Here is a 14,336-nt window from a genome sequence, read left to right on the forward strand (position 1 = left end):
GCTCTTTTCTGATTACACCAACAGAGTAGTTAATTCCCCGTCTGAAAGGCAAGCAGCAACCAAATTGTTGCAGATAGTTAAAGGCAGAACTGGACAATGGGGGTGAGGAATAAATAGTGTGTTATCGCACTGAGAAGATTGAATCAATAGCTCTGTGAAGAAAGGTTAGCTGTATGCTGATGCTCACCCACTACTGCTCCTTGAGAGTAACAAACTCTCTTCAGTTACTGGTGTTCAGCTCCTTCTCTTGGTAATCACATCTGAATTGTTTTGGGGGAAAATGGCTGGAACAGCTAGGAAAAGAATTAGAATCCTCAAGGTAACTCATTCTTATTTGTCATGGTCTGTGATTTTACCTTTCTAAAAGCCTATAACCACATGGTGATGAAATATTGTATTCGTTTGGCAGGCTTTAGAGGAAACCCAAGACTTGCTCCTGGACTCTGTATAATTTAAAGTGAGCCTATTCCATGTCACTGTCCATTCTTTACAATATCAAAGAAATGTGGTCAGGTGATGATAGGACAATGATTGGAACAAAACCACGAGAGCCTGCTAATGCTAAGACCCAATCTCCACGCTTCAGGACGAAGCATAGGAGTTGCTCTAGCTGCACCTCCACAAAATATCAGCAGCAATGTTTCACTCACCATTTTTCCTGCCTTTTCCATTGGGGACTTCCCCAGTGTAACTGCTGCTCTGAGAGAGCAACAAGTTAAAAAAGTTTAATTGTCTTGTCAGTGAGGACGCTCTATGCTTCTAATAAGTCAGTTTAGTAACCGTTGCTAATTTCAACAAGAAAAAGTATAAAAGATCCAGATTGCTGCCAACAAGGAGGGGTTCAGTTGCTCCCAACCTCAGAGCCTTTCTTGTTATTAAAACTGTTGCACATTACACTTTTGGATCTTTCTCCTCTGTTACCTTTGAAACTCTGGTGCAAGGCTGCTACTCTGATAGTCAATCTGTTGCCAGTTGAGCATAGTAATCATGCAGCGTTCCCTTGTACAGCATAAAATCAGTGTTTGGCTGTCATTGAAAAGACAGACTGTATGTAGGCTGATTCGTGGTTTCACAATATTGACAAAGTTGAGTATGAATTTGGCTGATACAACAGTGTATATTTTCGCCTGATGATCTACATTCCTGATTTAATGTGATCAACACCATTGTGCTGTTTGAAGAGCAAAGAAATAAGATTCTCTTCCCCTGTGCAATTAAAGACACTTTCCTTTGCCTGGACATTCATAAAGCAAACCAGTATGGCTTGTGGTCACTACGAAGTATAAGATATTAGGATTAGGCAAAAGTATGCCGACTTGAGTTTTAAATCAATGTCAGGACCAAATCCAATGTATTCCTCTTTATCGTGCACCAATTAATGAAGTTACTATCCAGAACCTCAGGCATTGCAAAATCTAATATTGTGTCAACAATGTTAGTTGTTGAGATTGCAGGTAATTAAGTAAAAGGTAATTAAGTAAAGACTTAGCTTCAACAAAACCAACATCTTTTAACTTCCTCTCCTCAGCTGTGGTGACCTCAGGCTTTACCCTTCATTGCACTATTATTCATAGCCTGAATGAAAAAGATCACTTCTAATTCTTGTGGCTTGAACTTCAGTGAGTAGAAATGAAATATCCACCAATACTGGTGGTGGCACAGCTTACATTGCCTGCCTTTTTTGCTTCTATGGGTCCAAACATAATGGTACAGCACAGAAGGAGACCATTCGGTCCATCGTGCCTGTGCCGGCTCTTTGAAAGAGCTATCCAATTAGTCTGACTTCCCTGCGCTTTCTCCATAGCCCTGTAAGATTTTACCCTTCAAGTATTTATCCAATTCCCTTTTGAAAATTACTATTGAATCTGTTTCCACCACCCTTTCAGACAGTGCATTCCAGATCACAACAACTCGCTGCGTAAAAAAATGTTTCCCCATGATTTTGCCAATCACCTTAAATCTGTGTCCTCTGGTTACCAACCCTTCTGCCACTGGAAACAGTTTTTCCTTATTTACTCTATCAAACACCTCTATCTTAACCTTCTCTGCTCTAAGGAGAACAACCCCAGTTTCTCCAGTCTCTCCACATAACTGAAGTCCTTCATCCCTTGTACCATTCTAGTAAATCTCTTGTGCACCCTCTCTAAGGCCTTGACATCCTTCCTAAAGTGAGGTGCCCAGAATTGAACACAATACTCCAGGTAAGGCCTAACCAGTGTTTTGTAAAGGTTTAGTACGACTTCCTTGCTTTTGTACTCGATGCCTCTATTAATAAAGCCCAGGATCCCATATACTTTTTTAACAGCATTCTCAACTTGTCCTGACACCTTCAAAGATTTGTGTAGATACACCCCTAGGTCTCTCTGTTCCTGCACCCCCTTTAAAATTGCACCCTTTAGTTTATATTGCCACTCCTCATTTTTCCTACCAAAAATGTATCACTTCACACATCTCTGCATTAAATTTCATCTGTCATGTGTCAGCCCATTTCACCAGTCTATTTATGTCCTCCTGAAGTCTGTTACTATCCTCCACATTGTTTACTACATTTCATATCATCTGCAAACTTTGAAATTATATCCAAGTCCAGGTCATTAATATATATCATAAAGAGCAGTGGTGCTAATACTGACTCTTGGGGAACACCACTGTATACTTCCCTCCAGTCTGAAAAACAACCGTTCACCACTACTCTCTGCTTTCTGTCCCCTAGCCAATTTTGTATTGATGCTGCCACTGTTCCTTTAATCCCATGGGCTTTAATTTTGCCAACAAGTCTATTATGTGTTACTTTATCAAATGCTTTTTAAAAGTCCATATACAAAACATCAACCGCACTACCCTCATCAACCCTTGTCGTTACTTCATTAAAGAACTCAATCAAGTTAGTCACACACTATTTTCCTTTAACAAATCCATGCTGACTTCCATTTATTAGTCCATACTTTTCCAAGTGCCAATTAATTTTGTCCTGGATTATTGTCTCTAAAAGTTTCCCCACCACTGACGTTAGGCTGACTGGGCTGTAATTGCCGGATTAATCCCTCACCCCTTTTTTGAACAGGTGTGTCACATTTGCAATCCTCCAGTCCTCTGGAACCATCCCCATATCTAAGGAGGATTGGAAGATTGTGGCCAGAGCCTCCGCAATTTCTACCCTTACTTCCCTCAGTAACTTAGGATTCATCCCATCTGGACCAGGTGACTTTTTAAAATTTGAGTACTGCCAATCTTTTAATTACCTCCTCTATCTATTTTTATCCTATCCAATATCGCTACCACCTCCTCCTTTACATTGGCAGCACCCTCTTCTCTAGTGAAGACTGATATGAAGTATTCATTTAGTACCTCATCCATACCCTCTGCCTCCACAAGAAGATTTCTTTTTTTGTCCCTAATCAGTTCCACACATCCTTTTACTACCCTTTTACTAATTATATGTTTATAAAAGACTTTTGGGTTCCCTTTTATGTTAGCCACTAATCTATTCTCGTACTCTCTCTTTGCCCCTCTTATTTCCTTTTTTAGACCTCCTCTGTACTTTCTGTATTGAGCTTGGTTCTCTAACTGTACCCTGAGCCTTACATTTGTCATAAGCTTCCTTTTTCTGTTTTATTTTAAGCTCTATACCTTTAGTCATCCAGGGAGCTCTAGCTTTGGACGTCCTTCCTTTCCCTCTCGTGGGAATGTGTCCACTCTGTACCTGAACCATCTCCTCCTTGAAGGCCTCTCATTGTTCAATTACTGTTGTACCTAACAATTTCTGATTCCAATCCACATGGGCAAGATCCCTTTTTAACTCACTGAAATTAGCCCTCTTCCAGTTGAGTATTTTTAGGCTTGATTGTTCCAAAACTATTTTAAACCTGATGCTATTATGATCACTGTTCCCACTTCATTTCCCAGAACTAGATCCAGAACTGCTTCCTTCCTCATTGAGCTGGACACACACTGATCAAGAAAGTTCTCTTGTGCACATTTCAGGAATTCCTCCACCTCTTTGTCCCTCCTTGTTGAGATCTCTTTATGTTTGCATGTCCAGGTTTGTTTATTTCAGAATTCTGAATATTTTTCATCTGTTCATTCGCAGGCCTCTTTAAAATAATATATTACTATAAAAGCAGATTAATTTACTTGATGGATGGGATTGAATATGGGGGAGTTTCATTTGGAAGCAGCCATGAAACCAATGACATCTTCAGAAGTTGAACATTTTTGAGTTTTAATTCCTGTTCAATTGCATGAAACCATCAGCCTCACAGTCACACGTTCTTGTAAAATACAGTCACTTTTTGGTTTAGCCTCAGAATCAGAAAAATCTGAAGATGGATTTTCCAAAGGTTTTTGATAAGGCATCTTTCAAGAGGTTTGCTAGAAAAATTCAGGTAAATGGTACAGGGAACTGTAGCAGCAGGAATAGAAAGTTTGTTGATGGATAGGAAACAAAGAGTTAGGGTAAATAGGTGTTGCTTAGACTGGAGAGGCTTGGAAGTGATGTTACCCAGGGATCAGTGTTGGGTCCACTTCTGTATAGCACTATAATTCGGTATAGTGAACGCAATCTTGAAATTTGCCGATGACACGAAAATGGGAGGTTTGACAAATTATGAAGACTGTAAAAGACTTCAGGAAGACATAGACAAGTTATCAGACTTGGCTAATGGGTATCAGATGCAACTTAATATGGATAGTTGTGAGGTAATACATTTTGAGAGAGAAACAAAAAACATGGAATAGGAATGTATACTCAATGGAAAAATACTGAAGGGTGAGGATGAACAGAGGCTTAGGGATTCAAATAATTTCCTGAAACTGTGAGTGTAGGGAGATAAAGCCATAAAAAAGCCACAAGAATTTTGGGCTTTATAAATAGGAGCAAAGAACACAAGAGTAAAGAAGCAATGGCGAATTTATACAAATCATTGGTTAGGCCACAATTAGAGTATTGTGTGCAGTTTGGAGTGGCCCATTATCAAAAGGATATTAAAACCATGGAGAGTAGATTCAACAGGATGATGCAAGGGGAAACTATAGTTATAAGGAGCGATTTGAGATACTGTGACTTTTCCATTAGAGCAGGGAATGGTAAGAGGGGATTTAATAGAGGTTTTTTAAAATTATGAAGAGTTTTAATAGAGGAAATAGAGAAAGACTGTTTCCTCAGGTTGGGAAGTCAGTGATGCGGGCTCATTAATTTAAAATTATCACCAAAAGGTGAGAAGAGAGGTTAGGAGGAATTTTTTGACGTGGAATGTCATTGGAACTTTGAATGCTTTGCCCCAGGGAGTGGTTGAGGAAGAAACCATTGTATTCTTCACGGTAAAATTGGATAAATATTCAAAGCTGAAGAATCTACAAGGCTACTGGGAGAGAGCAGGACAGTGGGATTAGTTTTGAATTGTTCTAGCAATGAGCTGGCACAGACACAATGGAGTAGATTTTAACTTTTACTGCCGGCTGGAAAACTGGTGACAGCAGATTGGCCATCCGTTGTACACCCCGCCTGATTTTCTTTACGATTGAAGTCCAATGGAAAGGAAAATCAGGCGGGCTGTATAATGGGCTGTCGATCTGCTGCCATTAGTTTTCTGCCTGGCAGTAAAAAGTTACGATCTACCTTAATGGGTCAAATGGCCTCCTTCCGTGTTGTAAACACCTATTGGTTCTATGTACATACTTGTTGTGAATCAATATCAAGCATGCAGCAATTTCAAGTTGAACAAGCTGTTTACTGTAACTGAATTTGAACTTGCTGCATTTTCCATTTCATTAAACTGTCAGTCAGTATTGGTTGCTTCAGCCAGCTCCTGATATACTGAATACTGTTCAGCAACTTAGATTTCAGTATGGAAGAGTTTCATTGTGTGTCAAAGAATGCTATGGTTCCATTATGAGCTCCTTTGATTCTCATAATCAGGAACTTTAGTCCTTGTGCTTAACAATCATAATTTTTAATGCTAAATATGTTGCTGATCTCACAAGCCAGATCCATAATTTATAAGATTAGCCACAGCCAAATCCAATTTAGGTCGAGAGAAGCTGTTAATGCACTTTGACCGCATCAATCTGTCTTGACATGTAGCCACTCAACTCCCTCAGTCCACCTTTACACAGTTCTCTTTCAGAGTTTATTGACATGATTGTGCCCAATCATTACAGTGCTGAACCCTGGCTAGCTGAATAACCAGCTTTTGGAATGAGTTTTAGGCCAATCAGGGACCAATTTTGGATGATTTAGGTCCTAGCTCCAAAATGGTAGGACTTGAGGTTCTAGTTGGTAAGTAAAAGTTTATCTTAAAGAAATTAGGAAAAAGTTGTGTAGGAAAATTAATGCAGGCATATAACTTAGAAATAGAATAAAAGTAGAGCAAAAATAATAAAATAGCAGAGGGAGAGAAAGAAGAGACATGTGGCAAAGGGAAAACAACTAGCAGAACAAAATGTTAAGAATATTAATAAATAAAACATTTTAAAGTTTCTATTTTAGTGTTCTAGGGTTAATATTCCAGAAATTAAGCCACGGTCTGCCAAATCAGTAGAGTTTATTTCAACATCACGGTACATGATCTGAAAATTGAAATAATGGCCAGCCTAGCAGCTGAGATTCCTTCCGCCTGCCAGTACTCTACGGGTTAAGTTGTTTCAGGTTCAAATGGACACCACGGTTAATTTAAGGTATTTGTGCTGTTATTCATATTTTGAAAGCACAAAGTAAGTAGTATCATAAGTACCAGTAGATAAACTGACAGTGTTAAAATGAATGAATACTGTTAGAGGAATGGATGTAGCATTTTAGTCATTAAAATTAAAATAACCACAGGCAGCTCAGGAGCAGCACCAGAAAGATCCCCTACTCTTGTGTGACATAAGTAATGGATGCACTGCTGCTTTGAAATTATGTTCAGTGTCATGCAGTGCCCACATATACATTCCTGCTCAATTATTTTGATTCTGTGAAAGTTGTAGCTCAGCTACTGAGGGAACAGAATTTCATTTTGGAACAAGTTATAAATCCTTTGGGTCAGATTTGGTCGATTTGGCTTGTACAGTATTATATAAAATTAGCACATGATTTGCTGTTTGTTTTTAGAAAAAAGAAACATTTTTCTTTTGGTAATTGAATCCAAAGTTAGCTGTATTCTACTTAATCATTAATATTTATAGTGTGCTGTTTTTGCCATCAGTATGGCCAACAGCCCATGTCTAATGATTTGATCCTAGGTTTGATCACACAGGCAAAAGGGTGAGGAGGAAAAGAATTGAGGGAAACATATTGGTAATGCTATTCTGACAGGAATAATACAGTTAGTAATGGATTTTAAAGACTATTGTCATCGAAGAAAACAAAAATATTCTAAACTCTGACAGTAAGTAGAACTATTGGCTTTTACCTAAATATATTTCTGGCCATAATCTTAACACTATGCTATTAAATTGATAAGCGGCTTACATTGGCAAGTATTAGAATGTAGTTTTAAAGCACATGGGATTCTGTTCTACCAAAGGAGAAATGTTCACAGCTTTAAAACAGCAGGACCTTGGAGCAGTGAGTGGAACAAAACTATACTAGGTCAAGCTCGTGGATTTCTTGAAATTGGCCCCATTACATATTCATGGCAAATTCCTGGCCCAGTTAGGCCTGCTTGTGGAGTCTTGTGAGCTGGTGAAATGGCAGGGAAACAATGCTCTTGAAGGCTGCTATTTAAAGGGGCAGATTAATTTGCTAGGCAGAGAAGAAACGGCTGAAGGAAGGAGCAGGTCAGCTCTATTCTTGAATACGCATTTGGTGGTCCTCTTAAAAGAAATGCAGCAAAGACCTTCTCTGGCATTCCAGGGCACCCTCCTGTCAGAAGAAATATGCTGGCCTATATGCATTTCCAACATCCAGAGGATCTGTACGCAGGTGGGGAAAAGGTTAATAGTCTTATGAGGTCTGCCAACGTTAGCCAGTCTTGTAGATGAGCAAAGTAGGCAGGCCACTAACAGTTTTCTCTCACCCTGCTACATCCTCACTCAGACTACATATTAGGGCTTTACAAAACAGCTCTTTCTAAGCTTAACATATATGCCTATACTAAAACAGGGCACACTTTCTTACTGCCATTTCAAACTGTAACTGTTGTCATTTGATCATTTGGGAAAGTGCCCCACAAAGCAAGCTTCCCAAATAATGTGTAGGGTGATCACTCATCCATGCATTATTTAAAATACTGGATACAGTAGGGCTACAGCACTTTGTTCTGCCTGGTTGTTGGACCACTTAGCTCTGCTTTTGGTGGTAACCTAGTGTAGTGGTATGACTAGGTTAATACCTCATCCTAAGGTATGCATTGTTGCTGCTCCTGCCACACCCTTCTTGACATTGCTTGACCTGAAGCCCGAGACTTAATGCGATCCAGAGCCAAACCCATCGAACTGTATACCATTGTGCTCCCACTATGATGGGTCAGAGTATGAGAGGTTGGCTAATAGATATGATTCTGTGAGTCTTCTATTGCTTAACAACATTGTGGAAGCACAAGGACTGCAGCGGTTCAAGGAGGAGACCCGCCAGCACCTGCTCAGGGCTACAAGGGACAGGCAATAAGTGCAGTTTCAGTGTTACCCACATCCCGAGGACAAATAAAAAAAACATGCAATCTACTTTGTTCCTCCCCTCTTGCTCCTACCTTGTAAAGAATTCCTGACCGGAAGCGAGGAGGTGGAATAGTATTCTAATACTGTCCACCTCAATTTAATTTCTGGCTTTGGGTCTGAATGTAATACTAAATGAAATACTCACTTGGTTATAAAAACATGTAACTGGATCAATGACAAGTGGCCTAGAATTGCAATACTTCAAGTCACAAAATGCAATAACAGACAAAAACTTAGTCTCAGATGGTTGTAATACATGAGTGGTTGTGTGGGCTTACAATGATATATAATTAATTGGTTTTGATGCTGCACATCTCTTTAAGTTGCTATTAATGATTTGGGACCTTATGGTAGGTGCATGTGACGATTTTTTTTCCAGCTGTTACAGATTATTCCCATGAGCTGCAAACCATGCATTCTGACAGTGCTGGGAGACGAGCAGTGATTACACACTTTGCCGCGGAAGTTAGAATTTAATTAAATTCCTTTTATTAAACTTTGTTCTTGGAGGAACCAAGTAGTCCAGTAGGTTGTACTATTCCCTTGACCTGTGTTCAATTCAAACTCAGACAGATTTAATTAAATTCTCTTATCTTTGACAGCTGTTAATGGTTATCATATGAATTGGGTTTGCTTAATCTCAATCCAGTTCCCAGTGAGTGTGATCCTATTGCCCAAAACTACCATAAAATTCAGATCTAACTGCCAATGATCTATCAATCTTGCTCAGTCTGACCACAAGGATAGGCAGCATGCTAATGAAGAAAGTCATACTGGTGCAGTAGAAGTCTACACATAAAGATGGATGGTGCTAAGCATGCCTTTCTACACAGGCAGTGAAGCAAACAAAAATTTTACCATGTTTCCAGTTCTAAAGCGGTCAAACCTTTAAAAATTGTATTTTCTTCAAACAATTGCTCAGGGGAGAAATTCAACTCATGGTTGTCAGTTTTTCTGACACAAAATCAGCATGAATCTCCGAATTTCGAGTCGCAATGTGCTGTGCCGGAAGTACGCTGGATGGCATATTGGCTCGGATGACTTTTAATTGTCCAGTGCACCTAACTGAAACAGGCGTTAGGCTCCTTAAATATGCAAATCGGGGTTCTACATTGGTCGTAGGACCCCAAATTCAGGTACAAATGGGTAGAGTTGTGCCATGCATGCTCCACCTCAGACGTTGAGCGGCACAACCAGCCGTCCTTAAAGGGACTGCTGGAGGTCACTCAAAAAGAATCGCAGCAAATTATAATTTTTTATTTTTTTGGGCCCAGAAGATGCAGGAGCGCTCTTCCTGGGACAACAAAAAACCCTGGCTCGCTGCTGGGTCCGTGTAGGAGCCAGCCGTTTTCCCGCCCTCTCCGATTGGCAAGCTGCAGCGGTGGCTCATTTGGTGACGGCAGCATTTCAATGAGGCTCACAGCCGAATTTGGCTCGGGCCCCAGGCCAACACAGAATGGCAGGCATTACTCCGCCAACTTTGCGCCCGTTTTGGGCACAAGTCGAATTTCTATTCAATGGTTAGGCAAAATTTATAATTCTTTTTAATTACAGGTATCCATATTGTCCACACAAGTGCTGAAGCAACAGAAGGAAAAAGTCAAGTTTCAACTGCAGAAAAAATAAATCATATACTAGCACTGTATTTGGTCTTTTATCAGCCAAATCAAATTTATAAAAGACAACAAGGATTTGGAACAATTCCAAATATTAGGAATTAATCATTGTTTCCTGATACTGGAGCATCAGATCTCCATGCCATGGTTATTATTAAATATTTTGTCACTGGAGATCCAGATAAAATTGACTTCCTTCCAACTCTAAGTCTTCAGCAGCCCAATCTACATATCAAAAGCACAGCAGACAAACGATTTGCATAATATATAGGACTAAGTTGTGTAACAGGACACAAGCACCACAGAAAATCCTTATCTGACTAGTTGATAAAAAGTTACTTACTGTTCATCCACAAAATAGGAAAAGTCATTATTGGACAGGTTTTGGAATCTTTATAGCTCAGTCTATAGTTCATACAAAAATAGCAGAAGGGATATAGTGATAGATCCAAGGAGTATAGAGTTCTCAAGCATTAATGAGATGTTGATGACAATGTACATTTCCCATCTACAAAGGGTAATTTTCTGACTTTGCTCTCCCAGTAGGGAGCCTTGTCCGCCGGGAGTGTATATTGAAAATTGACGCACATGCTGCACATGATCTTCCAACTATTTAAATTAATGATTGAAGAATTGTGTGCAGTACCCTCCAGAATTTCATACGAGCTGCCAGTATGAACACGAAGCTGAAAATTTACCCCTGTGGTCTCAGATATCTGCAAAGAACTTTTTATTTTAGTCCACTTTCAGATCCTCAGCTATTGATTGGTAACACTGCAAATCTCAACAGAAAATATCTTCACAGAAAAAAGTCACTTATTATGATATCAACAGCATATTAGCAGTGGACAGCCTTTTGTGACATCTTCTTGCTGAACAATCATGTGTGAATCGCTATAAACTGGTACTTTGCGAGTTTTCTGTTGTTAAAAATCAAGTATTGTACTTACAAACATAATCCGAGTAGGTATGTGGTCTGACTGCACAATGGGGTTTTTGTACAGCCAAATCTCTTCAGGCTGAATAACTCGCTGAAAAGGATCCAGAAATTCCATGAAACTGTGGAAGAAAATGAAAAAATGGTTATTTTTAGAGGAAGGTTTTTTCCTGTATGAATAGCATTCTGAACTGCTGTTCCACTATGTGAAAAATTGTATTTTGAGTGCTGGCTTCACCAAGGACCATACTTACAGGAAAGTGTCTAATGTCAGGAGGGGGTGCCTACTTCAGCTTTCTGGTCCTTGTGCACTCAAATACCATTGTTCTGCTTTGGATTTTCCTTGATTTCCTTCCTACACAAAGCATTTTAATAATATAAAAACCAGCCAAGAAGCTCCAACAAATCACTGTTAGGTATCATGTGGTGACACACGAGTACTTTGCTTCAGTAACGCTCTATAAATCAAAAAGAACATCACTGAGCAAACGATCTGTTTTCTTCTACATGATTTTGATCGTTATTCTATTCAATAGGCCAGCATGTGGCAGCAATCTTTAGTTTCCATTGTAAAAATGAAATCTAAGGGTACAGTTATGCTACAGGTTTTGGCTTGAGTCTGATACCTGGCTAGAACGATGGAGGGTGACCAACCTGAATTACATGGCCAAATCTGCACCATTTCGGAAAGTTGGTTCACTGTTGTATCACCTGGGGACTTTTAACATTTGCTTCACCTAGTTGCAGTTATACTGCACGTGGTGTAATGCTGAAACACTGAGACTATATGGTCTCCCACTATTTGCCTAAACTCAATTTGTGCAACGTCACACCACGAATTATACATCACTCCATAAATATTTTTAGAAGTCAATGAATTTCCTTTCCATTGACTTCTGGGGGCTGGGGTGAGGGGGTTGTATGACAGGTGACTGATCTGGTACCACCCGCTTTACACCCCCGACAAAGTTGAAAGTTCCGCCCCATATTTTTTAGTACTTAATCCAAATAATTAGATTAAAGAAACGTTACAATTCATTAGCTCATTGCTAAATCACAATGCATATTCTACTACATAATATAGTTATATTGACTAATATCTTTTTATCATAATGGTGTTTCCCAGCTACAAATAAGTAGGAATGAGTAACAATCTGATTGCCTGCGGTTTGTCCATTTTGGATATCATCTTGACCACTTTGGTTTTGATTCACTCTGATTAGAAAAATCGATGTATACAGGGAGAAGGGCAAAATGTCTGTGCCATTTTCTCTGCCCATCATTACTCAATAGTTTGGCAGAGAGGCATTTTATCCCACCACTCGATTGGTGCCTTCACATGGAGTGGTGGGTAAACAGTTCCCTTTAGCTGGAGCCCCAAAACCAGAGGTAGCTTAAGGATAGGGTGGGTAGTTATTTTTCTGTTGGACTGGATAAAGGGAAATGAATCCATTTCTCTCCTGTGATTTTGGCAAGTTGACTAGCCCTTGTGGAAGATGGAGGTGAGTGCAAAATGTGTTGCTGTCCTAGATTTTAGGCCCAGGATATTTTAACTCACAAGTCTTTTTAAAATTTGACTAGCGGGTTTTCCACCCGATTGTGTCGGAAATGGGAAACCTGCCCACTCCTTGGGCGTAATTTCTGGTGGGCCTGCAGAGGCCTATTTAAAGAGGGAATGTTCCCTGTTAAAGGGAAGTTGCATTCACTTTACTGACATTGCTGTCTTTTACTACTGCATAGTGCAAGATGAGTCGGAGACAAGCCCCCAGATTCTCTAAAATCTCCCTGGAGTAATTGGTGGAAGAGGAGAGGGTGAGGAGGGAAGTACAAAACTCAAAATGGACATTCACCAGGCCTGGAGAGAGGTGGCTGAGATCGTCAGCTCCAGGAGCATCACCCCCACGACCTGGGTACAATACAAGAAATATTTCAATGACCTGACAAGACATTTAAAATTCACCCAGCATTTGTTTGTATTGGTGCTTTTCATGTACCATTCTATAATTCTCTTGAGAAACCAAGCTGAAGGTTTCTCAGGACACCATGAAAGTCGAAAGAGTAAAAGGGATGTGGTTAAAAAATGAGATTAGGTGACATCAAGATTGGGTTTTAAAAGCTTAAGATTATAGCAGGAGCAAAAGATTGAGGGAGGGAATGGAATTTTCAGGTTCTGGGAAAGTATGGATTAAAGTGGGAGACTTTGCAATAAAACTTAATTTTAACACAATAAGCATATAAGGAGGAAGAAGAATGTATAAAACACCATATTTGGAGTTTAAAAGAAACAAGAGAGGAAAGTTCAAAGGAGGACAGATCTTAGTAGTATTGATAATATAGAGATAAGATTGTGATAGAGATAGAGCAGGGAGGTACTGGATGTAGAGATGAAAGAGGGATCACCTGTTACTTGACTTAAATGGAGTTGGATTTTATAAGTAAGTCTTAATCAATGTTAAAATGAAAAAAGTGTTTAGCACAATTAATAACCCTGAACTTCTTGGAGGCAGCTTGGAGGAGAGGTGGGCGTTCCATTTAAGGAAGATAGCGAGACCAAGAATGTCAATATCTATAAACGTTTCTTATAACTTCCACTTAGGCTCTATGGGTTTAAATGCTCAAAAAATAGCTTTGTAATGTAAAATGAAATTAGTTACAGCTATTTCCAGAAGGCATTCGACAAGGTGCCACATAAAAGATTATTGCTCAAGATAAAGAATCATTGGATTGGGGGTAATATTCTGGCACGGGTGGAGGATTGGTTATCTAACAGGAAGCAGACAGTTGGGATAAATGGTTCATTCTCGGACTGGCAACCAGTAGCCAGTGGTGTTCCGCAGGGGTCGGTGCTGGGTCCCCAACTCTTTACAATCTATATTAACGATTTGGAGGAGGGGACCGAGTGTAACATTTCAAAGTTTGCAGATGATACAAAGATGGGAGGGAAAGTAGAGAGTGAGGAGGACATAAAAAACCTACAAGGGGATATAGACAAGCTGGGTGAGTGGGCGGAGATTTGGCAGATGCAATACAATATTGGAAAATGTGAGGTTATGCACTTGGGCAGGAAAAATCAGAGAGCAAGTTATTATCTTAATGGCAAGAAACTGGAAAGTACTGCAGTACAAAGGGATCTGGGGGTCCTAGTG

General features: G+C 39.7%; 1 protein-coding gene and 1 long non-coding RNA gene across 3 annotated transcripts in view; one reads left to right on the forward strand and one right to left on the reverse strand.

The window, feature by feature from the left end:
• LOC137340041 (phospholipid phosphatase 4-like) overlaps nucleotides 1-14,336 on the reverse strand; it is a 212,649-nt gene that overhangs the window by 137,163 nt on the left and 61,150 nt on the right. The window contains exon 2 of the mRNA XM_068002251.1: nucleotides 11,204-11,312. Coding sequence (XP_067858352.1) covers nucleotides 11,204-11,312 — 109 coding nt within the window. The remainder of the gene's footprint in view (nucleotides 1-11,203; nucleotides 11,313-14,336) is intronic.
• LOC137340042 (uncharacterized) overlaps nucleotides 1-14,336 on the forward strand; it is a 116,407-nt gene that overhangs the window by 60,626 nt on the left and 41,445 nt on the right. The window lies entirely within an intron of this gene.

This window comes from Heptranchias perlo, chromosome 21, assembly GCF_035084215.1.
Source record: "Heptranchias perlo isolate sHepPer1 chromosome 21, sHepPer1.hap1, whole genome shotgun sequence".
Lineage (NCBI taxonomy): Eukaryota > Metazoa > Chordata > Chondrichthyes > Hexanchiformes > Hexanchidae > Heptranchias > Heptranchias perlo.